The 25468-nt window shown below is 42.9% G+C and overlaps 4 protein-coding genes across 4 annotated transcripts; 3 read left to right on the top strand and 1 right to left on the bottom strand.

Annotated features, from left to right (window-relative positions):
* Positions 1-1927: 1927 nt before the first annotated feature.
* LOC124159769 lies at positions 1928-2566 on the bottom strand. The gene has a single exon (XM_046535684.1). The coding sequence runs from the start codon at positions 2564-2566 to the stop codon at positions 1928-1930; it is 639 nt and encodes a 212-aa protein (XP_046391640.1).
* A 14096-nt stretch (positions 2567-16662) lies between these two features.
* On the top strand, positions 16663-17995 carry LOC124159768. Its single transcript, XM_046535683.1, has 3 exons — positions 16663-16919; positions 17487-17707; positions 17789-17995. The coding sequence occupies exons 1-3, from the start codon at positions 16904-16906 to the stop codon at positions 17993-17995; spliced, it is 444 nt and encodes a 147-aa protein (XP_046391639.1). The 5' UTR covers positions 16663-16903.
* A 3566-nt stretch (positions 17996-21561) lies between these two features.
* On the top strand, positions 21562-22818 carry LOC124159767. The gene has a single exon (XM_046535682.1). It carries the CDS (start codon positions 21562-21564, stop codon positions 22816-22818), a length of 1257 nt encoding a protein of 418 aa, XP_046391638.1.
* Positions 22819-22895: 77 nt separating this feature from the next.
* Positions 22896-23810, top strand: LOC124159766. Its single transcript, XM_046535681.1, has one exon. It carries the CDS (start codon positions 22896-22898, stop codon positions 23808-23810), a length of 915 nt encoding a protein of 304 aa, XP_046391637.1.
* Positions 23811-25468: the final 1658 nt, after the last annotated feature.

The raw sequence follows: 25468 nt of genomic DNA, 5'->3' as shown, positions 1-25468 counted from the left end.
TTGCGGCTTCGAGTTCCCATAGACTAAAGGGCTCATTATATGGAAAGTCCGCTTTATTGTCAAAATTCATAGGGGCTGCCTCAGCTATCCGTCTCATTGATATAAATGCCTGGTCATAATTTTTGGAAGAGCTTACTTCAGCGAAGTGCTCCACAAATGCTTCCGCGACTTCCTGTCTGGAAGTTGCAATTTTGGGTCCCGCTTTTAGGCCAACGATAGCAGTGGACGTTCGGCTTCCTGTGATTTTATTCACCTTTTCCCATACCTTAGATATAGGAGTCCGACAGTTTATTTGGGACGCATAGGAAATCCACGAAGCCTTTTTGGCTTCCTTGATTATCCGCCTAGCTTTGGCCCGGAGTCGTCGGAAAGCTGCTAGGATCATTGTAGTTGGGTATTTTTGAAAGTTCTTAAGTGCTCTTTTCCTTGCGGCAATAGCTTCTGCGCACTCGTTGTTCCACCATGGGACGGGTGGACGCCTTGCAGCTATCGATGTCCTAGGGACGCTAGCTTCGGCAGCATCCAATATAGCTTTCGTAAGGGTTAAAACATTTTCAGCTCCATTTCGGTCGTCAGTAAATGTAAAATTGAAAAGATTTCAAAAAGCGGCCAGTCCCCTTTTTTAATCGTCCAAGTACGGGGTCCGTTAAAATCGCAAGTTCGTCTACTCGGTTTTGAAATAAAAATCGGGAAATGGTCGCTCCCGCAGAGGTCGTTATGTACTGACAGCTGTAATCTAGCTCCTAAACTACAACTATAAAAACACAAGTCAATAACCGAGAACTCTCCATTATGACTATTGAAACGAGTGTGTTCGCCGTTGTTGAGTAAAATAAAATTAAAATCATTAATAAAATTAGCTATTAGCTTTCCTCTACTATTAGCTTGTGCTCTGTTGCTTCCCCAAAGAGAGTCATGAGCATTAAAATCCCCCAACAGCACGTGTGGTTTTGGAAGCTGAGCGACTAGCGACTCTAGGGCATTCTTGTTTACGGGTGCCCACTGGGGCAAGTAAACGTTACAAAAGGTAACTAACTCTGGGGTGGCTACAGAAACTGCAATTGCCTGTAGGGGGGTTCTTAAAATGATCTGTGAGGAGTAAATGCTCTCCCGGACAGCTATTGCAACCCCTCCCTGGGCTCTATTGCCACTAACATCATCAGCCCGGTAAACGCAATAGCCCTGTAGTGACATTCTGTCGGATGGTTTCAGATGGGTTTCCTGCAGACATACGCAGGATGGGTTGGAATTCTTAACTAGAGCATACAGTTCCTCCTTGTGTCTGTGAATACAGTTACAGTTCCACTGTAAGGTTTTAAACACAAAATTCATGATTAATAAAAAGAGATAAAGGTATTAAAAACATATACGGTTGACTACGATCGTCGTAGTCTCGTCTTCCCCTTTCCTGGAGGATTTGTCAAGCATTTAAATTGTTTAGCTACCTCGGAGGGATCGGCGTCCATCATATCGTCTGATACTGCGTCCTCCTCGAGGTCTGATTTTTTTAAATGAGTATTTCGTAAGAGTGTTTTGGCTTTCTTTGATGAAGGCGAGTTTTCGCCCGAAGAGTCACTCTCCGCAGTAGCCTTAGCTTTATCCTTCGTGATGCTGATACTTGTTAAGTTCTTAGGCTTGGCGGGCAGGAACACGCCTTTGCATGGCGCGCATACAGAGGGCGTGTGTGTCTGCACGGCAGCGTCCACATATTTTTTGGCCGTCACCTGGCTATAGGATTTTCCAGAGAAAACAGGGTTCAGAGCTCTGAATTCTTTCTTGGCTTCTCCGTAAGTTATTTTCTTTGAGGTTTTTATTTCTTGTATTTTCTTTTCTTCGGCAAATATTGGGCAGGATGCTGACCACGCTGGATGGTCTCTATGGCAGTTCACACATTTTTCCTTTTCACTACAGTCTCCTTCGTGCTTCTTCAGAGAGCATCTACCACAGAGTCCTCTCCTTTACAGTTGCCTGATGTGTGTCCATAACTTTGACAACGGAAGCATCGGATAGGCTTAGGAATATACGGTCGAACTTGGATAGCGCTGTAGCATACATAGATGGACGCGGGAAGCTTCGGAAGGGCGAAGGTGAGGACAAAGCATTTCGTGTCCTTTAGAGTGCCGCTTCGCCTCGTTTTCAAGCGGCGGACCGATATCACCTTTTGGTCTTTCAGGCCTTCTTTGATTTCCTCCTCGGTGCAGTCTGAAAGATCCCAAGATGTTACGACGCCGTCACAAGTGTTAAGTGATCGGTGGGGATCAACTTTCACTGGGACTTGGAAGAACTCTTTCACCTCAAGCAGTCTCTTTACTTGTCTTGAATTGTTGACCTGTATGAGGAGAGAACCTGACCGCAGTCTCTTCGCTGTTTTTACATCGCCAACCAACCCCTGGATCACTTTCGCGATTACGAACGGAGACACTTTTTTCAAAGCTCCTTCTTCTATGCTGCTCATTACTACGTAAGAAGGGTAATCATTCTGTAGTACATTTTCCGTACATAGCCATTTGCTGGGATTAGCCTCCCTAGAGGCAATGGGTGTTGGGTTTTGGATATCCATAGACATTGATTATATTCATCTCCGGGGCCCCACCCACCATGGAGTCCGACAAGGGGACGATGCACCGCGGGCCGGTGCAGAGCGCCAGGTTCCCCCGAAGATATAGACGTGCCCCTCCGAGAATGCTCTTGGCAGTGTCCCTTTGGATCACGCTCCCCTTCCTAGCGTACGCTCGAAAGGAACCGCCAAGCTCCCCAGCCGCCAGGAGCCGATTGACCGGGAATGGGTTAGTTCCCGGCCGCCCGTCTAGGAGAGTCAGGGGCCAAAGTGGAGTGTTGGGGATTCTCCCCTCCAACAGAGGAGGTCCCCTCAGCCACCAGGATCCCCGTTCCCTGCGACACGGGTCGCCACGCACGGCAAACACGTGGGTGGGCTAAGGCAGGATGGTAGTAGTAGTAGTATTTGGATTTAGGGTGCGTCGACGGCAAGGTCATTTTGCACCACTACTGTGCTATTTAATTACAAAAGTTATGTATAAAGTAATCTACTGGCATCTGATGTCTTCGTTGAAAGTGTACATAATTAGACTTTATTAAAAATGTTTATTTCTCTGAGAAACCGAAATGTACAGATTAAGTTGGTAGGGTTGTCTCCTAAAAGGGTTTTTAGGTCTCCCCCTAGATTATTTCGTCTTCGCGCTTCGCGGTACTTAACACAATCTAGCATGATGTGTCTAATACTTAATGGACATTTACAATCCCCACATTGGGGAGGTTCCTTCTCTTCAGTAAAGAGATACGCATGGGTCAGGGGGCTGTGCCCTATCCTCAATCGTGTAAGTACTACTTCCTCTCTCCGATTACTACGAGCTGAGGAGGGCCACGCTGCTACCATGTCCTTGATGCCACGGAGCTTGTTATTATTTAGAATCCTCCATGACTCCCTCCATTTTCCAAATACCACGTTTCTTAGAGATGCTCGTAAGTCCTCGTGGGGAACCAGCGTTGAGACAAGAACTTCGTTATTCAGAGCTTCCTTGGCCATAGCGTCTGCTATCTCATTCCCGGCTATCCCCTCATGTCCCGGTACCCACAGAAAATGGATATTCAAACCCTTTCTCGAAAGGGTCAGCAGGAGAGAGTGTATTTCTTGCACGATCGGGTGCACGGGTGAGAAGCCAGAGATGGCTTGTAGCGAGCTCCTGGAGTCAGTGCATATGACAAAGGAGCCGCCGTGGTCACCTAGGGCTTCTAGAGCTGTCCTTATGGCATAAAGCTCCGCCGTGTACACACTGCACATCGGGTGAAGCTTTGCTCTGATGTTCCCGTGGATAGGGGAGAACACTGCACATGCACAAGCAGAGTTATCTTTCGAACCGTCAGTGTAAACGGGGGTAAGGTTGGGGTGATTCCATCGGAACATGGCAAACAAACGCTGGTACTCCGAGGGAGTTGTGGAAGACTTCGGTGGAGATCGTGAGAGAATATTCACCACCGGAGTGGGAGTGATCCAAGGGGGGTGTTCCGAGAATGAAACAGGATACACTTCAGGTAGCGTGAATTCGCATCCGCGAATAAAATCGTTAAAACGAACGCTTACTGGTCTGGTTGCTTTAGTCCTTCGGTTAAAAACATTAATAAAACGGGGTTTAAAAAGTAAACTATAACATGGGTGACTCGTCATTGCTAAAATTTTGGAAACGTAGCTACAAAGAAGCCAGGTCCTTCGGTAGCATAGAGGAGGCTCGCCTGCGTCGGTATATATGCTGGGAATCGGGATGGTCCTAAACGCCCCAGTGCATAGTCGCAGACCTGCGTTGTGCACTGAATTAAGTGCTTTCAAATACGTCTCGCGAGCGGACGCATACACGAATGAGCCGTAGTCTAATTTCGACCGCACCAGTGTGCGGTAAAGTAAAATTAAGGTGGTGCGGTCTGCTCCCCAAGATGCGTGGCTTAAAAACTTTAAAATGTTCAAAGACTTCAAACAGTTTACCTTGACAGAATTAATGTGCTCCTTCCAGTTGAGTTTGTGGTCGAGGGTCATCCCCAGAAAACGGACTGATTCCACAAATGGGAGGTTTCTACCACCTAGGTGTAACGTGGGATTTACATGGACGCCCCGAGTGCGAGAAAAGTGAACGCACTTTGTTTTCTCCAAAGAGAAAAGGAAGCCGTTATTTTGGGTCCATTTGTGAAGTTTATTGATGGTGAGTTGCGCCATACGCGATGCATTCACGACCCTAGATGATCTGCAGAAAATCGCGAGATCATCCACAAACAGTGACCCTAACACTGGCTCCTTGATGCAGTGAGCTATGCCGTTGATCGCAATAGCGAACAACGTCACGCTCAGAACGGAGCCTTGGGGAACTCCGTTGTCAAGAGGGTAAAAATTTGACAACAACTGTCCCGTCCTTACTTTAAAAACACGGTTGGTTAAAAATTTTTGTATAAAAATGGGCAAACAGCCTCTAAAACCCCACTCGCGTAATACGCGTAGAATCTTACGTCGCCAGACCCGGTCGTAAGCCTTCTCTAAGTCGAAAAATACACCGACTACGTGTTGGCGGAGAAGGAAGGCTTCTTGGATGAAATTTTCAATTCTAACCAAGTGGTCCATTGTGGAACGGTTCCGTCTGAATCCGCATTGTATCCTAGAGAGGAGTTTTCGACGCTCCAGCCACCAAATGAGACGTCGATTTACCATTCGCTCCATTAACTTGCACAGGCAGCTGGTGAGAGAAATCGGCCGGTAAGAATTCGGATCAGCTCGGTCTTTTCCATGTTTTGGGATGGGAACAATGACGGACTCCCGCCAGGACGGAGGAAAATCCCCATTGGCCCAGAGCTGATTAAAAGTTTCAAGGATTTCCAGCAACGCCGATTCCGATAGATTTCGGAGGAAGGCATTGTGGATCTCGTCGGGTCCTGGGGACGTGTCGTGGGAGTCATGGATGGCAGATTTCAGCTCCCAAATGGTAAATGGCATATTGTAGTCTGCCGTTGTTTTAGGCTCCATAAAGGATATAGGGACGTTCTCGAGCCTTTTCTTGAGGATCGCAAAAGAAGGTTCATAGCATTCGTCGCTGCTCACTTTGGCGAGTAATTGGGCGAATACGTTCCCTATCGCAGCTGGAGAAGTGATAACCTTTCCTTCGACTTCTAGGAAGGATATACCTAGATGCTGGCTGCTACCCGATATGCTCCTCACCTTACGCCATACCTGTGCAAGTGGAGTCCTGTGGTTGACACCGGAGACAAAATTCATCCAAGAAATCCTCTTTGCGTCCTTTATTACCTGACGCGCTTTCGCTCTTAGTCGCCGAAAAGCGGAGAGATTATTTGCTGTAGGATACTTGTTGAAAATTCGGAGAGCTTTCTTACGTTTATTAATGGCTTCTGCGCAGGTTTCATTTCACTATGGCACAGCATTTTGTGGCATTTTTTAGTGTCCAAAAAAAAATTTCTGGTACCCCCCCGCCCAGAAATTCCTCGAACTTCCTCGAACTTATCCGCAGAACTTTTCCCGCTAAGGATTTTTCGCGCTAAGGTTTTTCGCGCAAAGGATTTTCGCGCAATATCCTGTGTCGCAAAATCCTGTCTCTGGAAAATCCTGTCTCTGAAAACCCTGCCTCTGGAAACTCAGCCTCTGGAAACAGCCTCTGAAACAGCCTCCGAAACAGCCTCCGAAACAGCCCCGAACCAGCCTACCTGCAATGCAAGACTTATATAGGACTACTGCGGAGAAATACTTCTCCTTGGCAAGCAAGGGGAAATCGGTGCTAAGGCCTTAGTATTGCACTTGGAGTGAGAAGTTTTACCATTGTCCTATCACAAACTCTCTCTCCCTCCAACACCTCACCCCAGTATCTCCTTCCCCTCCATGTGTTCCAATGAACGATTCCTCTGATGTCTCCAACCCAGAAGTTGAGGGGAAAATTCTGGGTGCTGGCTGTTGTCTCAAAACCAGGGAATGGTGTTTTGTGGAGCGGCCGTTTCTGCAGGGGCAGTGACGCATCAGTGGGCGGTTGTTGAATTCGCCTGGCTACCCCTCCACTCCCTGGAAGAAGCCCTCCCCTCAAATGCTGTCTCGCCTTGCATAGGCAAGCCCTCTTTCTGATCGTGACCTGCTGGGAGTCACATGTCTTGTGAGCCATGGCATATTTAGAGCAATTTTCTGCTGGTAATGTTTCCTTTGGGATCATGAATTTACTATCATTGTTTTCTGTAATACTTCTGATTTTTTGAATACTCTACTTTGAATAGATATCGTACGGTAATAACTCGTAAATTATTTTTGGCTACCTTTTTCTTGTGAGCTGTTTTTCTTGTTTGTGGAGTCTTTTCCCTGATCCAGCATGTGACCGACGGTTGGAGTATTTCCCCTGTCTGGACTTACGTGAAAAATCAACCAGATTTTACGACGTAACGTTACATTTTGGTAGCAGAGTTGAGGTTCGATTTCCTGTCCTTTCGTCGAGGTCTCCGAGTGCTGGACAATGGTGACATTTCTCCACTATTTCTCCACTTTTTGCAGTTTCTGGTTGTTTCTTCTCTTAAAAGTGAGTTATTTTATGTTCCATTAAGTGCTTTTTGGTTCGTGTGGGATTACGCGACTAGTGTTGCCGACTTTTCCTCGTGGTCATATGCCATTTGACATTAATGTTCGTAATGCTCGTAATGTTCTTGATAGTTTGGATAGCAGCTAGTTATTCTCGCACTATTTTTGGTGATTGGACTCTTCTAGCAGAGATAGATAGTTTTAAATCTCGCTCTTTCTCTCTCTTTCTCTCGTTGTCGTCACTTCACTTTTCAAAATGCCTGGAGGTACTCACAACCCGTACGAAAAAACTTATTTAACCACGGGCGAGGATCGTAAGGCTAGGGGTACGGGTAATGTGTCCGTAGGAAGTGAAGTTTCTAATAATGAACGGGAATCTTCTTTAGAAGTGGTTCCACCTCGCCCAACGCACGAGGAAAGTAGTGATGTTCACGTCTCTCACGAAATGTCTGCTTCTCAGACATTGCCAGTTGCTGAAGGGTTAGTAATTGTCAAACAATTACTCAGTGATTTTCCGCCATTTGAAGTGTCAAACAGTGAGAATTGGTTTAATTTCATGTTAAAAGTTAATGAAATCGTTTCTTTGTCTTTGGTTCCTCTGTCAACGTTATTGTACCTTGTAGTATCTAAACTACCTGCCAGCTCTCGTCATTTTTGGTTGTCTATGTTAAACTTGAATCTCGCATGGTCTCAAATCACAGAAAAAGTTTGGGCTAGAATTGTTAGTGACAGAGAGTTTGATCGTTTGATCACTACGAAAGTTAAGAGATTTCAGTTCCCTCGCGAAACGCCCCACGATTTCGTGTGTTCTGTGCGTAATGCCACTCAGGTGCTGGGTTTGCAGTATTCTGAGTCTTCTATTGTGCGACTCATTATTCAAGGGTTAAATCCTTTAACAAAATCTGCAATTATGTTCTCAAATCAGCCTAACACATTTGTAGAATTGGACTCTGTTATCACGCAGGCTTCTAAACATTTAATGGACTGTGCTGAATATTCCAACACTTTCCATCGTATCTCTAGGAATCCGTCTTCTGTTGCCTCTTCCAGTGCGCCTAGGGAAGTTTCTTTTCCTATTAATTGTTCTTACTGTCATAAACCTGGCCACAAAGTGAACGAGTGTCGCAAAAGACGACGATTTACTCAGCCTGCCGTGAGTTTGATGAGTGTCCGTGACAAGTGTTCGACTCGATTGCCAATATTATCTATTAATCTTCATTATATGCCATGCCAGGCTCTAATTGACACTGGGTGTTCAGTTTCACTGTGTGATGAAGATTTCTTTGCTTCTCTGAAATGTTGCCGGAGAAAAATTATTCGTCAAAATGTTGACGTCGATTTAATCACGGTGTCGGGGCAGCCTTTTCATATTAATTCCTCTGTCTCACTCAAGGTTCAAATAGGCAAGTTTTCTTGGAACCACGTGTTTTATCTAGCTAAAATCCCGTTTCCCGTGTTACTGGGTGTGGATTTCATTTGTAATTCAAAGATGATTATTCGTCCGGCGAACGTCAGTTTTGAAATTGCCCCGAATTCTCTTTTTTCTTTTACGGACAATTGCGAAGCGTTTAAATCGGCGCCAGTTAGTAACTCGTCCGAATCACATGTTCTGTCGTCCACTGAAATCACGTTGTGTGATAAGTTGAAGGGCTTATTGTCAAAATTTCCTGATGTGATTTCTCAAGAATTGGGGGTCACATCTGTTATGACCTACGAAATTGAACTGCTAGATTCTACTCCGATTCGATCCCATCCTTATTCATTGTCACCTCCAAAGGCAAAGTTAATGAAGAAGCACATCCAATCTTTACTTGATAAGAATGTGATTGAGGTTTCCAATTCAAACTGGTGTTCGCCAGCTTTTCTAGTGCCTAAAAAGGATGGATCTGAAAGATAAGTGGTTGATTACCGTAAGTTGAACAAAGTTGTTAAATCAGACGGTTATCCTACACCTTCTGTTGAACATGCATTCCAATATCTTGCTGATGCAAAATATTTTACTGTTCTTGATCTCAATTCTGCCTTTCATCAAATACCATTATCTGAGAATTCTAAGAAATTAACTGCTTTTGTGACGCCGTTCGGAGTGTACCAGTATAATAGATTGCCATTTGGTTTTGTAAATTCTCCTCAAATATTCACTCGTCTCATTAATGAAGTATTGGGCGATTTGAAATATTCATGTGTCTACCCATATATTGATGACTTGTGTATCTATTCCAAGTCTGCTGAAGACCATGTATCTCATGTTAATGCTGTCCTCAACAAACTACGCAGTGCCGGTTTGACGGTGTGCGAGGACAAGGTTAAGCTTGGTGTGGAATCACTCACTTTTCTGGGCCATCTAATCACAAATGGAACCTTGCAAGTTGATCCTGAGAGAGTGAGACCAATTGAACAATTCCCAGTTCCCAGAAATGTGAAGGAAGTGGCCAGATTCATTGGACTTTGTGGGTTTTACTGCAAGTTTATTCCAAGGTATTCTGGAATTTCTATGCCACTGAATCGCTTGAAACGTAAAAATGTTCCTTTTCAATGGACAGCCGTTGAAAATGAGGCTTTCTGCCAGTTGAAGAAAGCTCTCACCAATCCACCAGTATTATCTTTCCCTCGATTTGACGAGGAATTTCATTTATTTGTCGATGCCAGTAATTTGGCGGTTGGTGCCGTCCTGAATCACAAAGTAAATGGTGATTTTGTCCCTGTGGCTTTCGCTAGTAAGGCACTCTTGGAACATGAACGTAAATTTTCTTCTTATGAATTGGAGTGTCACGCAATTACTTTTGGAATTCAAAAATTCAGTGTTTACTTACAAGTAAAACCATTTCACTTGTACACTGATAATGGTGCCTTGACATGGCTTTTCTCTCATCCTAAGCAGTTGGGCAAATTAGGGAGGATGGTTCTTAAATTATCCTCTTATAAATTCACTGTGCATCATGTTCGAGGATCATCTAATTCTGTCGCAGATTGTCTTTCTCGCATTGAGCCATCCTCATCTACAAATAGTCATTTAGATGTGGAATCTAACACTCATAAGGAGTCAGCTGTTCCTTATTCTTGTGTGTTACATAAATTGCCTTTGTCATTTGTCGACATTCGAAAACACCAAGAAACTGATCTCGTTCTAAAGGATATTTTCAATCAGATTAATAATAATTCCTTGAACGACAAAAACTATTTTCTGAAGGGACAGCTATTATGTTATGGGAATTCTAAAATTAAGCGAGGAAGAGCTGTTTTGCCTACGGTCTTGAGGCCTATGATTTTTCAATATTTTCACTGCTCTAGTATGTCTGCTCACTTGGGCATGGCTAAAACTTATGATAAGATTAGCAGACACTTTTGGTGGAAGGATATGAAAAAAGAGGTTTATGACATGGTCAGAAAATGCCATCTGTGTCAAACTTGTAAACCCAGAAATGCTCCACCTCCTGGCATGCTATCGTCGCACAATCCTTCTGAAGTTTGGGAAAGACTTTATATTGATTTTGTGGGACCTTTACCTTTGACTAAAGGTGGACACCAATATATACTTTCTCTTATTGATGGTTTTTCTAAATTCTGTTTTCTTGAGCCAGTTCGTAAGGCTACTGCTGGTTCGGTTGTTTCAATACTCACTCAAAGAGTATTCCCGAAATTCGGTTTTCCTAAATATTTGGTGTCTGATAATGCACAAGTTTTTAAATCTCATGGCGTTAAGGAGATGTGTTTGCAACTGGGGGTTAAGCAAATTTTTGTTTCTCCATACTATCCCTGTTCTAATCGGGTAGAGAGATTGCATAGAAATCTAAAATCTGCACTTGCTATTTTGTGCAATAATGCTCACCATATGTGGGACTCTATGCTTGCTGACTTAAATTTTGCCTTGAACACTGCCTCTCATGAGAGCAGTGGTTATTCTCCTGCCAAAATAATTTTCGGCAGAGAACTTAAGCATCCTTTAATTAATCAGTGGGACATTCCAAAATCTTTATTCGAGAATGATCTCAGCGATAATGACAGACAAGCATGTCTGAATCATGTTATTGCTAATTTAAAAAAGGCCAGAAATAGGTATAAAGAATCCTATGATAAATCTCACTCCCAAATCACTTTCTGTGTGGGAGATCTTGTTCTCTGCAAAAACCATCCTGTCAGTTCTAAAGGTGAACAGAAAATGGCAAAACTGGAACCTCTGTGGAACGGACCTTTCGTCCTTAAAAAGTATCTCTCTCCTGTAACAGTTATTCTGGAAGTTTCTCCTGGGAAAGAGAAAATTTGTCATGTTTCTCATTTAAAGGCATATCATGGTGGCATTGCTAATTCCAGTAATTAAAAGGAGAGATATATCATTGATTTTTTTTTATTATTTTTTTTATTTTTCTCAATGAATGCTAATGTTTGCTTTCTCAATTACTATTTGATGCTTGATTTCGGTGTTGAATTTCTCTTGATTCCTAATAATATTGTTTTGAATAATGAATAATAAGTCTATTTCTATGCTTGTAATTGAAATTGTTCTGAAATATTGTATTGTACTTGCTTATTCTCATCTGCTTAATTCACTCATGTAATTTAGTGTTGGTCTACTGTGATTGTGAGATGGGGTAAGGTGGAGGAATTATGGGTGCTTGGAGGGAGAGGACGGGAGAATAACTTGGGGGGAAATCTCCGAGATGGCTCGTTTCCAGATAAGCTGTGGAGGTGGCCCCAGTTATTAAGATTCAATTGTGTTTTGTGTCACCTTTCCTCCACCAAGACTTTATGGACATTCTCACAATTCTTGACAGTGATAAGTGTCGTGATTTCGCAGTGTTCGATATTCTATCGATGGCTGAGTGATTGAATTGATCAGCTGATCTTAAGACTGCCTACTGTGTTTTAGTGTGGCTTTTGGCGTTGAGTTGCGACCTTCATCGCCCGACAAGTATGAACTTTCATCTTGTCGCAACCAGCATGTAGCTCTCATTTCTATTGTTAATTGAAGAGTGAAATTTAGAGTGATTTCTTTTGTTGATGCAATATGCAGTTCTCATTTTGTTAGCATCGCCTATGATTCTTTTTGACTTGTTTAATTAATACTGAGAGATATATATACACATCTTGATTAAATTTAGTCAGTACTTGTTCAATAGCTGACATGAATACCATATGCCTTGTAAATATTAATAATTATTGGAAAATCGAGGAATTTAGTGCAATCTATTGTCATTTATGTAAATCTTGTTGAATTTTGGAGGATTCTTTATTTTATAATTAATTATGGACTGATAATATTTACAAACATGGAGGGTTTAAAGGGAGAAATACTAATGCCAATGTATATTAATTAAGTGAGACACATATTATGCTGAATATTTTTGCTGCTATTTTGATAACTAATAATTATTTAGTGAATAACCGTATATTTGAATAACCTTGTATTTAATGATTATATAAATTGGGATATATATTTTGTTGGTCGACCCTAACTTTCTCTTGGGTTGCAATATGAATTTTGGGTAGAAGTTAAAACCCATTTTTGTCAATCGTTGATTTTTGATAAGGTGGTTGAACCCAACTAATGGGACAACCCAGGGTTCTCATGAACCCAACTGCTTCACCAACCCAATCTTGCCCATTTACTAAGTGGTTGGTTATTGTATTGCTTTACTTGGTTTTAAAAAAAACCACAAAATATCTCTGATGAGAGAAGGGACATTTGAGTTTGGTAAAGATATCCTGGTGTTATACCAAAAATAATCTTCCCAGTTCCTTCTAGTCGCTGATGATAATTATTTGTAATTTTGATTCACTGTACACCGAAACAAGCATCACATTATGACATATTGATTATTAATTTTATTCTCTTGCTATGTAATACTAAATAATTTACTCTATATCAATTCAGCAATATTTCTTGTCTCACTCTTGTAATTATGTCATGTTACTCACTTAAGAATTCTGTTGAATTCCAAACATCACTCCTGAGGTTATTATTTACAGAGTGATAAAAATGTATGTTCTTGTCAAAACTATTTTTGAGTGATATTTCTTGAATACTATTGTCTCAATCAATAAACTTTTTATATTCAGTTCAATTCTAACCACTGAATAATGGTTTTTTGTGAGATTCATGGGGGTTAAACAGTGGGGGTTCATCCAGTGAAAACCAGTGGACCTGTGATGCCTCGATAAGTTTTCTAGGCATTAATCAGTTCTTGGTGGACGTGTCTTGGTCCCCAAGTTCAAGCAATTTTTGTGGTCATTTTCCCACAGAGGATGTGGCATTTTTTAGTGTCTCCCCCCCCCCCCCCAAAAAAAAATTTCTGGTACCCCCCCCCCCCCAGAAATTCCTCGAACTTCCTCGAACTTCCTCCGAACTTATCCGCAGAACTTTTCCCGCTAAGGATTTTTCGCGCTAAGGTTTTTCGCGCAAAGGATTTTCGCGCAATATCCTGTGTCGCAAAATCCTGTCTCTGGAAAATCCTGTCTCTGAAAAATCCTGTCTCTGAAAACCCTGCCTCTGGAAACTCAGCCTCTGGAAACAGCCTCTGAAACAGCCTCCGAAACAGCCCCGAACCAGCCTACCTGCAATGCAAGACTTATATAGGACTACTGCGGAGAAATACTTCTCCTTGGCAAGCAAGGGGAAATCGGTGCTAAGGCCTTAGTATTGCACTTGGAGTGAGAAGTTTTACCATTGTCCTATCACAAACTCTCTCTCCCTCCAACACCTCACCCCAGTATCTCCTTCCCCTCCATGTGTTCCAATGAACGATTCCTCTGATGTCTCCAACCCAGAAGTTGAGGGGAAAATTCTGGGTGCTGGCTGTTGTCTCAAAACCAGGGAATGGTGTTTTGTGGAGCGGCCGTTTCTGCAGGGGCAGTGACGCATCAGTGGGCGGTTGTTGAATTCGCCTGGCTACCCCTCCACTCCCTGGAAGAAGCCCTCCCCTCAAATGCTGTCTCGCCTTGCATAGGCAAGCCCTCTTTCTGATCGTGACCTGCTGGGAGTCACATGTCTTGTGAGCCATGGCATATTTAGAGCAATTTTCTGCTGGTAATGTTTCCTTTGGGATCATGAATTTACTATCATTGTTTTCTGTAATACTTCTGATTTTTTGAATACTCTACTTTGAATAGATATCGTACGGTAATAACTCGTAAATTATTTTTGGCTACCTTTTTCTTGTGAGCTGTTTTTCTTGTTTGTGGAGTCTTTTCCCTGATCCAGCATGTGACCGACGGTTGGAGTATTTCCCCTGTCTGGACTTACGTGAAAAATCAACCAGATTTTACGACGTAACGTTACAATTTCTTGGAAGGATGCTTCGAGATCGTGGTATGCTAATTTCGGCGGCTTGAATGACGCTGGATGTCAAAAGATTTACGTTTGTTACACAGTCGTTGTTTTTATCCCACACGTAGTTAAAATTTGAGTTAAAAAGAAGCCAATCAGCTTTCCGGACAATCCAACAGCCTGGTCTAATAAAATCGGGGTTTAAATTTTGCTCCCTTTTGATTAAAAGGGGAAAGTGATCGCTCCCACTAAGATCCTTATGCACAGAGAGTTTGAGTTTATTGACCAAACTAGTCGATACAATACCCAAGTCAATGGAGGAAGAATCGCCGCTATACGAGTTAAAACGGGTTTTCTCGCCGTTATTGAGCAAAATTAGGTTAAAATCACTAATAAAACTTGATAAAATACGTCCCCTACGGTTGCACTGTTCCGGGGTGCTTCCCCATAGACGATCGTGAGCATTGAAATCTCCGAGTAAAATAAAAGGCTGAGGTAGCTGATGAACAAGGGATTCTAGATTTAAACGGGTGACGGGTGCACCCTCCGGCAGGTAAACGTTGCACACCGTTATCGCCTCGGGAGCGTGCACCGTCACCGCTACCGCTTGGAACGGTGTGTTAAGATTTATTCTGGAGGTGTAAAGTGCCTCCCGAACAAAAACCGCCACTCCACCATGGGCTCGTTGGCCGCTGGTATCGTCCAATCTAAAAGCGTTAAAATGTTTTAAATATCCCTTGTCCGTGTCCTTAAAATGTGTTTCCTGCAAACATATACAGGACGGGTTAAAATCTCCGATTAAAATGTCTAGCTCCTCCTTATGCCGATAAAAACCGTTACAGTTCCACTGTATGATAAAAGTCATTAAAAATTGATAAAAATTAAATAAATAAATAAATAGATAAATTAATTTAAAACTGCCGGAGGGAGAGTCAACGCTTAATGCGTCTTCTCTCCTTAGCCTTCGCCCGGATGATTTCTGACTCGGAAATATATTCGTCTTCTTCCATAGACTCTGGTTGCCTACGCGTAGGCGAACCAGATGGACCCGGGGACTGAGATTTTCCACGCCTGCTTTGCGTGGCCACGGTGGGAGTTGTGGTTGGGTTCTTCTTTGAAGAGCCCTGACTAGCATCGTTTTTTTCCGGCGGTGTGCCCTTCTTCGTTGCCGGCTTGGTAGCCTTATCCGGCTTGGCTTGCTTTGCATTCTTAATAGTATGTTCTTCCTTATTTTTCTCTTGCGTGTCTCTATTGTTAGTTTTCTCACTGTCTACAACGGCAGCATACGAACGGGAGAACGTAGGCGCGATGAGTGTTCTGTATTTCTTTCGTGCTTCTTGATATGGCAATTTTTCCACGGTCTTTATCTCCATTATTTTTTTCTCTTCTCTCATCTTGGGGCAATCTCGAGAATAAACCGGATGTGATCCCTCGCAATTCACACAGGTTGGTGCAGAGGTGCACGCGTCACCTTCGTGTTTATCTTTGCCACAGCGCGGGCAGGTGGCCTTGCCCTCACATCTGGTAGCGATGTGGCCGAAACGCTGGCATTGAAAACACCGCATGGGGCTAGGAATAAATGGCCTTACGGAAACAGATTCGTATCCCACATAGACCTTGTCAGGAAGTTTGTCACGACAGAAAGTGAGGATGACGGACGTGCTGTTGGTCAGCTCACCGTTCCTCTTTGTCTTTAGACGGCGGCAGTCTATTACACCCTGAGACGCCATCTCACTCTTTATCTCATCTTCAGAGACGTAGAGTAGGTCGTAATGCGAAATGACTCCCCGACATGTATTGAGTGTTTGGTGCACCTGGACCTTAACGGGTATTTCGTTAAATTTTGTCATTTCGCTTTGTGTTTCGTTGCTGGTTTTAATTAACAGTGATCCATCCCTTAATTTTTTGGCCGATTCTAAGTCACCGGGTATCGCTGCCGACAGAACTCGTCTTATTAGAAAGGGAGATACCTTTGTCAGGGTCTCACCATCATTAGCACATCTCATAACAAGGAATTTCCGACATGCGGTAGACTTACTTTCTCCCCCGCCCACTTCCGGACGGGATCTTTTCGTTGGAGGAAGAAAGTTGTTATCCATGGACTCAAAACAGAAATTCATCCCCTGGGCTCCCCACCCACCACGGAGCCACACATTCGGGACGCCACACCGAGATCCGGTGTGGTCGCCAGGGCTACCCGAGGGATATAGGAACCTTTGATAGGGGATCTCTTTTGGGTTAGAACCTCCAGCGCGGGGGCCCTCCGAACCCACGCACCTTCGGCCGACCTACGGAGACCCCCATATCTCCAGCACTAACCCGTCCTGGAGCCCTATTCAGTAACTAAGTCTCCTCGTTTCCGTGATTTCGGAATCGAACTTTCCGTTTCCGTGTCCGATTCCGTTTCCGTCACTCGGAAGCGTTGTTATGCTATCCACTATGCTTCTCGGAATATATCCCGTGCCCTCCCCCCTTCTTGGGCAGAAGAGGCGGAGATTGCCGAAGTTACTGATGACGTATCCTCTCGGAGCCAATGGCTGATTATCGTCCGGCAATTGTTTATCATACCTTTGAAAATGGAACGCGGAGGAGGTAAGTGAAAATATGCTAATTTTTAATGAATATTATTGTTTTAAGTCGCAGGCAACTATACTGGACAATTCTCACAGCATTGATTTTATTCGTAAGTAGCGAAATCGCCTAATTTTACGTTGGTATACCTAGTGTAATTTCACTTTTAAATACTGAAAGGGTAGCGTAAATATCAATGGTAAACATAAACAATATCCAAAGCTTAACTAAATGCCAGTTATTCTCACGGCGACATTGATACAGCGTATTTTCTGGTGATCCATTATTTCTTACGATTGTTAATTATTGTAACATTGTTCCTTAAAATGCAACATTACGTTGCTGCGAACTAATAAAACTTTCGCATAGGATACTGCACAAGACTACTTTCACAAATGGTTCTTTCCTTGATAGTTTTAATATTTCGATGGATATTTCCTGGTGATCTAAGCTAATTTAAATGCTGCATATTTGTAATATCATATTTTGTAAGATGGATATTTCCTGGTGATCTAAGCTAATTTAAATTCTGCATATTTGTAATATCATATTTTTTTCAATAACTGAAGTTATCAAAATTCACAATAGATACTGGCGTAAGCATTAGTGCTGTGCGGGTGACACCCAGGGTGTCACAGGAGCAGAAGGAGGAGCTCCTGAATTTCATGGTGGACCACCCGGGGTTAGCCACTAACAGAATAGTTGGCCCACAAGCTGCTGCCCAGAAGCAGCAGCTGTGGGCACAGCTAACTATTCGCCTGAACGCCTGCTCCAGTGGAGCAACAAAGACGGCGGAGAAGTGGGCTAAGGTAATATTGTGCTTACACTAATCCAATAGCATTGTCTCTAATTTGATTTTTTGACAGTATCAGAGGAATATTTATTGGCAGGTTTGGCAGGATTGGCGGTGCGACACTAAGCAGAAAGCTGCCAGGATTATGGGGCATGCCAAAGGGACAGGAGGAGGGCCATCCCTCAAAGTGACAGCCCTCACTCCTCTTGAGGAGACATTGCTTGGGTTGTTGGGCCAAGTGGCTGTGGAGGGCCATTTAGATGTACCCGACTCCATGCAGGTAGAACTATTTGCTGAATCGTAGAAACCTATAAAATGGAGTTTGAAGGCAATAATTTGTATTTATTGAGCAATCAAATTGAATAGAAACAGAATACGATTGCTAGATAATGCTGACAGAATAATATAGATAGATATAACAATTTTTAATCAATTTTCATAAATTATTTCATCCAAAACCAAACCATAGGAGTGCCAACACCCTATTTACACATAAGACTACATATTTCAATCTATTATGGTCAACATTAGGGGAATGGATAATATCTTTTCATGCTAATGAGAAGTTGAGTAGTGTACTACCAAAAAAAGAAACTTTAAATGGCATTACTTGTCACATTACAGTGTTGGCTTCAGTGATAAAAAACAATAATAAACTATTAATAAGGAGAATATAAGTAACACTTTTAGTCACAAATGGCATGCAATATAGTATTGAATATGTCTGTGAGATAATTTAAAATCTCAATGAAGAGGAAAATTAACAGAAATCAATGAATAATTAGGTAATACTATCAGTTTATTAGTTCAAAAAGCTTGATACATTATAATAAATATATTTATAAATATCCCTTAAAGACAAGTTTGTTAACCAGTATGAACATATCACCATAACTACTTGTTTAGGCTTTTTGAATTCCCTCCAGGTGGAGGGGGAGGGAGAGGTCTAGTGCGCATGCGCTGGGCCGACCAGGAGTTTCGTCTCGCACGGCATTCACTCTCTCACTCACTCTTACGCCGAACCCTGCCTTGTGAAGTTGGCCTGCACTCTGTACCCACCATTAAAGAAGTTCAGCTGAATAACAGATTTCACTTTATTTCAACATAAAATTTGGTCCTTCGGGCCGGATCTATTCCGGTTTTACTACGATTCCAGCGTTTAATACGTGCAGTATTGTGAAATTTTTCTCCTTTTTTTCGGCACTTAATGGACTTTTATTTTAGGTGGAAATTTCTAGAAGCCACGTGGTTCGACAATTTTTCTTCAATAGTGATGGTTTTTCTACGACTCCATCTGCCAGGGTGTGTGCTTCCCTAGGACTTTGAAGAAGTTTCTGCTCTACACTGCCTGCTTCATCTTCATCTGGTTTTTGGTGAGATTGACTGCTGAAACTTTAATTCCTTCGATCGTCTTATTTCGTGTTCAATCATTCCCTTTGAAATATGTCGAAGGATCTAGAAAGCGTTGTGCAAACTCAAATGAGTAAAAGTGAACTTATTTCTCGTTTTTGGTCAAATACGATGAAATTGGGCAAGGACAGACTAACCGCTAACTTACTCGAGAAACGTAAGGACTTGCTTGATTCGTATTGGAATGCATTTCTTTCGGGCCACTTCGTAGTTTTGGAGCAAGCTGAAGCCGCTAAGACAGAGTACGTGAAAAATGATCACTTTTCGCGTGTGGAGGAGCTTTATATCGACGCTTTGTCTAACATATCTGATTACGTGTCTCAATTAAAACGATTGAATTCATGTGAAAATGAAGTATCACGTAGCGCCTCAGTTAATTCTAATCTTCCGAAAATAGAATTACCTGTTTTTTCTGGCGACCTGTTAGAATGGGAAAGTTTTAAAGAGCAATTCCAAAAGCTAGTGGACGAGGCGCCAGACTTATCAAATGTGCACAAACTTTTATATCTTAAAACCCACCTACGTGGGCCTGCCGCTGAAGTAATACAAAATTTGCCTATCTCTGGGGCGAATTACCAAGGGGCGTGGAATGACTTGGAGAAGCGGTATGGTAGCGCTAGAGTTCTTTCAAATTTTCATATGAAGAGTTTGTTTGAACTCCCAAACATGCAAAAGGCGACTTCTTTTGAACTGAAGCGAGTCCTAGATCAATTTCGCCAAACTATTAGGGTATTTGAAAGCCTTCAAAAGCCAGTTCAAGCATGGGACGAATGGCTCGTATTCCTTTTAGTCAGTAAACTCGATTCTTCTACACGGTTCCAGTGGGAATTATCTCACTCAGAAATGAGTGCGGTGCCGTCCTTTGTGAGTTTGTCTGATTTCCTTGAAAACCGAATTCGTGCCTTGGACGCTTCAAGAGAAGTAGCTTCTTCCAATTCGGCTTCAAATTCAGAGTCAAAAGGGGGTCGAAATAACTCAGTGAAATCACCGAGTCAGTCGAGTAAAATGTTGAATGCAGTGTCGTCAAAGTCTTCGAGAAGAAATAATGCCGCTTGTCCGCTCTGTTCAAGGGGTCATTTTTTGAGCTATTGCTTAGGTTTTAAGGCTCTTAAACCTGAGGAACGAAGAGAAGAAGTCATCAAGCTTTCTCTTTGCCTAAATTGCCTTTCTCGTAATCACGAAGCGAGTCGGTGTCGATCATCAGGTCGGTGTCTAGCGTGTGGCAGCAAGCACCATACGCTACTGCATGAAGCATTTCCGAGACTCGCGGATAATCCTCAATCGTCTGATGCCATACCATTAAAGTCACCCACGATATCCCCTTCGACTTCCCCCGGCGCAGTGTTATGTCGCGCAAGCTCTTCAAGTCGAGTGGTTCTCTTAGCGACTTTTTATGCCCAGGTTGAATCCCTTACGGGAAAATGTATCACAGTGAGAGGACTCATAGACACTGGGTCTGATACGTCTTTTGTTACGGAATGGTTGGCGCAAACTCTGGGACTTCGGGGATCTAAGGTCAGCGTTCCGATCATGGGCATACAAGGTCATGAAGTGGGTACTGCTTTGAGCATGGTAAACGTGACAGTTACATCTTCCTTCGACAGAAACTTTAGACTAGATCTTCAAGCCTTGGTGCTTAAAAGGCTAACCGCTCTTACGCCCTCCCACTATGCAAAATTGCACCCATGGTCTCATCTGGAGGGGTTGACCTTTGCGGATCCAACTCATGCCATTCCTTCATCAGTTGACCTCATCTTGGGCGCCGATGTCTGCGGGGAAATACTTTTGAGTGAAGTTCGCGTAGGGCCTGTAGGAAGTCCTACTGCTCGTTTAACTCCTTTTGGATGGGTGTTAATGGGACCTGTTTCGCGTGCGAAGGATATGCAATTTCAAAATGACTGTGCTACCGCTATGCATGTGCAAGCATATGAAAGGGTGATGGATGAGATTCAGAAATTTTGGTCCCTTGAGGAAGTTTCCACGGTAACACCGCCGTCAGAAGAGGATTCTTATTGTGAAAATCATTTTAAAACGACTCATCGCAGGGACTCTGATGGGAGATATGTAGTGCGTTTGCCATTCAGGCCAAACAATTCGCTGAAATTGTATCCTTCTCGGGAGTCAGCTATGAAATTATTTTTGAAAAACGAGAATCGACTCAAAAATCAACCTGTTTTGAGGGAGAAGTATGCCGCATTTATGACGGAATACTTAAATCTAGGTCACATGAAACTTACTAGTGCGAGCAATCAATTATATTACTTGCCACACTATGCTGTTTCGAAAGAAAATGACGAAACGCGTAAGGTTCGAATTGTATTTAATGCATCTTTTAAGAGTGCCTCTGGTAATTCTTTAAATGATTTATTGTTGAGTGGACCTCGTCAGCAACCGGATTTGTGGTTGATTCTAACGCGTTGGCGTTTTTTTCGAGTGGCTTTTACTTCGGACATAGTGAAAATGTTCCGCCAAATTCGATTGCATGAGGACGACTCAGACTTTCAACGTGTTATTTGGCGTAAGGATCCTTCCGAAATAATCTCAGATTATAAGCTGACTACGGTTACTTACGGTACGGCTCCAGCCCCCTTCCTAGCTATCAGAGTACTCCGGCAATTGGTACTTGACGAGGGTCATTCATTCCCTTTGGGAGCTAATGCAGTGGCACGGCATTCTTACGTGGATGACATTCTTTGTGGTGCAGCTAATGTAATTGATGCTATGGACGTTAAGAGACAGTTAATTGAATTGCTAGCGAGGGGAGGATTTCCATTAAGTAAGTGGGCATCTAACGAACCCAGTCTTTGTTCGGATGATGAAAATCCGTCGAAAGTATTTTCTGACTCAGAAGTGGTTGCTACCTTGGGAGTAAGATGGTCACCAGTTTTAGATACATTTAGTGCGAGGGTTGCTCATCCGACCGGCCGAGAGGCAGTAGTGACTAAGAGAACTGTGCTTTCGGAGATAGCCCGATTATTTGATCCATTAGGTTGGATGGCGCCTGTACTAATTGTGGCCAAAATTATATTGCAAGACTTGTGGCTGTCCAAGGTAGGATGGGATGAAGTTCTATCTTTGGAACTTACTGAACGTTGGCAGAGTTTTAGGTCTTCACTATCCAAGTTAGAGCAAATCAGTATCCCTAGATGGGTAGGTACTAAAGAGGCGAATGTGTCTTTCATTTCTCTCCATGGTTTCTGCGATGCCTCTGAGAGGGCATACGCAGCAGCAGTGTATTTGCGTGTTGCTGGGGAGGGGGAGGATGGCTATGTTAGCCTGTTGGCCGCTAAAACGAAAATCGCCCCGTTAAAGCTTGTTAGTGTGCCTCGCCTTGAATTGTGTGCAGCTGTACTTTTAACTCGCTTCCTGGTGAAAATAGTGGAGGGCCTTCAGTTCGTGTCTGTGCCAGTATTCTGCTGGACAGATTCAGCAGTTTCTTTGGCCTGGATCCGTGGCCACCCCTCAAGGTGGAAGACCTTCGTGGCTCATCGCGTCGCGGAGATCCAGACGTCGCTTCCGGGGGCCCAGTGGAGCTACATCAACACCAAGCTCAACCCAGCTGATGCCGCAACCCGTGGGATCAGCCCTGACGAACTGATGGACTCCTCTCTCTGGTGGAGTGGACCACCATGGCTTGCCGGCCGGGAAGAGGGGGGTGGAGCTGTGGGAAACCCGAATCATCAGGTGCTGAGGATTCGGAGATGCGGATGGCCGTAAACCACTCTGCAACTTCCCTTCATAACTCAGGTGATGTATTACAAAGATTTCCATCATACCTGCGCCTGCTAAACGTCATGTCTCTGTGCCTAAGATGGTTACACAATTTCAGGGATAAAAGCCACAAACGCTCGGGGTTTGTCTCCCCCGAGGAGCGTGCCCAAGCTCTGACTGCGGTAATCAGGAGCACGCAGTCCACAGCATTCCGAGACGAACTTGCAGCCTTGACGTCTGGGAAATCCCTGAAAAGGTCCTCACCCCTGCTACCTCTTCGACCGTTTTGCGATGCGGATGGACTACTTCGCGTGGGTGGTCGGCTAAGAAATGCAGTGCTGGACTATGACGAGAAACATCCCATCATCATTCCAAAGGATCACCATTTCACCGTGCTGCTGGTACGCCACGCACACGCAGTCACTCTTCATGGCGGACTGCAAGCTACAGCAGCGTACCTAGCGCAACGGTACTGGATCATCCGCAGCCGCGTGGTGGTGAAGCGAGAAATCCGGACCTGTGTGACCTGCACCCGGTTTCGTGGAGAGACTCTGGTGCAACGCATGGGTGATCTTCCAGAAGAAAGGGTTAAACCCCAAAGACCATTCTTATCTACTGGACTGGACTATGCAGGTCCATTCCTCCTGAGGGCTACTAAGGGCCGGGGGCACAAAGCATATAAAGGATATATTTGTCTTTTTATCTGTATGGTAACGATGGCCGTTCACCTTGAATGTGTATCTGATCTTACCACTAACACTTTTCTCCTTGCTTTTCGCAGATTTGTTTCGCGAAGAGGTGCTTGTTATTTTCTCTACAGCGACAACGCCTCAATCTTCCGAGGAGCTGCGCAAGAATTGAAGACAATGTTCCAGCAAAATTCATCCTTCTATAAAGAAGTCGGCTGTCAGCTGAGCAACACGGGGACGCAGTGGACCTTTATCCCACCGTACGCGCCGCACTTCGGAGGCTTGGGAGGCAGCGATAAAATCGACTAAATTTCATTTAAATTTAAAAAAACTAAATATTTATTGTTAAATTACTTGTTTCGGTGGTAAGCCATATTCATTTTTGTATGTTTTCTTTCATTCTGTAAGTTGGCTGCCCCGATATTTTTGTCACGGCGGGCGGCTATAAATGTTAAGGTAATTATTTCGACATTGCCGAGGCGGGCGGTATGTTTAGGCTTTTTGAATTCCCTCCAGGTGGAGGGGGAGGGAGAGGTCTAGTGCGCATGCGCTGGGCCGACCAGGAGTTTCGTCTCGCACGGCATTCACTCTCTCACTCACTCTTACGCCGAACCCTGCCTTGTGAAGTTGGCCTGCACTCTGTACCCACCATTAAAGAAGTTCAGCTGAATAACAGATTTCACTTTATTTCAACACTACTCACAGAGAGCAAAATAGATAATATTGTGGTATTTTGATTAGACATAATTGATGATGGTAATGTGTTATTTTTATGTGGACATAGATATCCATTACCTTTTTATGATCACCTGATCAACATATGACAACATATTCCGACTGTTACATTTGTGTAATCAAATTTTTGTATCAAACTGTTCATTTTTTGTCAATCATAATCACCCTTGAAATTAACATCATTTACATTGCCCAAGGTCACCCTAGGATGCTTTGAAAAAAACCACATGCTAAGTAACGTAGAAGTTTTTATCTTCCATTGAGTATCATACATATTAACAGAATCAAACACATGAACCAATATTTAAAAATGCAGTTACATAATAGGGCAGGAATAGCACAAATAATATGCTGTGAAACAAAAAATACTAATTTAGCTCCTAATATGGCTGTTCATCTTCTAAAAAATTAACAGAGTGAATAATAATAAGGCCCTCTGCTAAAAAAATTTAACATTTCTCTTAAAACATGATGGTGTTGAAATAAACCTTACCTTGCAAGGAAGTATTAGAAACAGAAAATCTATATTACAATCTACACTAGTGAATGCACTTTTTTGGTCAAATTAGATACCTGTAACACTTTATGATTAATTCCAATGGCAGTACCATCACAAATTGTAAAATAGCTGTTGTTGTAGATTTTCAAGTTCCAAAACCTTTTTGGCAGTTGTATATCTGTCTAAAATGTCTAATGAGAAATGACTACACATATACAGCAATTATAGACTAGCTTCTTCAATATATTCCAAAAGACTGTTTGAACTGAAATTGGCCCATAAATTGTGGATTCTACAAATGTCCCATAATAGGATTTGGTCTCAACCTTGCTTGCTATAGGGTTGTAGGAAATCACCCAGAAATGAATGAATAATTTATAATATGACACGATGAAGAGATAACATTATTAAAAGCTTTAATAACCTTTGAGGGAATCTAATCTGGCCCAACAGAAGAGATATTTATAGAATTGATAGCCTTCCTCACCTCAGATGGAATAGTTGGGGACCAAAAAAGTAATGACAATGACTGCTTGCTCGAAATAACTTAGACACAGCATTACATTGAGAGATAGAGAAGAAATATTAATTTAGTATGGTATATTCAAAGTTTATGCAATTTCTTGCTGATCAAACCATTTTCCCATCAAATATAATATTTTGATTTGGTTTGTTAACTGAGGAAGAATTAATATGCCTTAATTAATTGGTATAGCATATTTTTAATTGACAA

The sequence above is a fragment of the Ischnura elegans genome, chromosome 5 (genome assembly GCF_921293095.1).
Source record: "Ischnura elegans chromosome 5, ioIscEleg1.1, whole genome shotgun sequence".
Lineage (NCBI taxonomy): Eukaryota > Metazoa > Arthropoda > Insecta > Odonata > Coenagrionidae > Ischnura > Ischnura elegans.
Note: the sequence above shows the minus strand (reverse complement) of the source record. Positions and strands in the feature narration are given on the sequence as shown.

Bases quoted from the DNA above. Each gene is read 5' to 3' on its own strand.
- LOC124159767 (XM_046535682.1), top strand. From the start codon at position 21,562: ATGTTCCGCCAAATTCGATTGCATGAGGACGACTCAGACTTTCAACGT.
- LOC124159769 (XM_046535684.1), bottom strand. From the start codon at position 2,566: ATGTCTATGGATATCCAAAACCCAACACCCATTGCCTCTAGGGAGGCT.
- LOC124159768 (XM_046535683.1), top strand. The intron at 17,708-17,788 runs GTAATATTGTGC...ATTTATTGGCAG, and splicing joins CGGCGGAGAAGTGGGCTAAG to GTTTGGCAGGATTGGCGGTG.
- LOC124159766 (XM_046535681.1), top strand. From the start codon at position 22,896: ATGTCTCTGTGCCTAAGATGGTTACACAATTTCAGGGATAAAAGCCAC.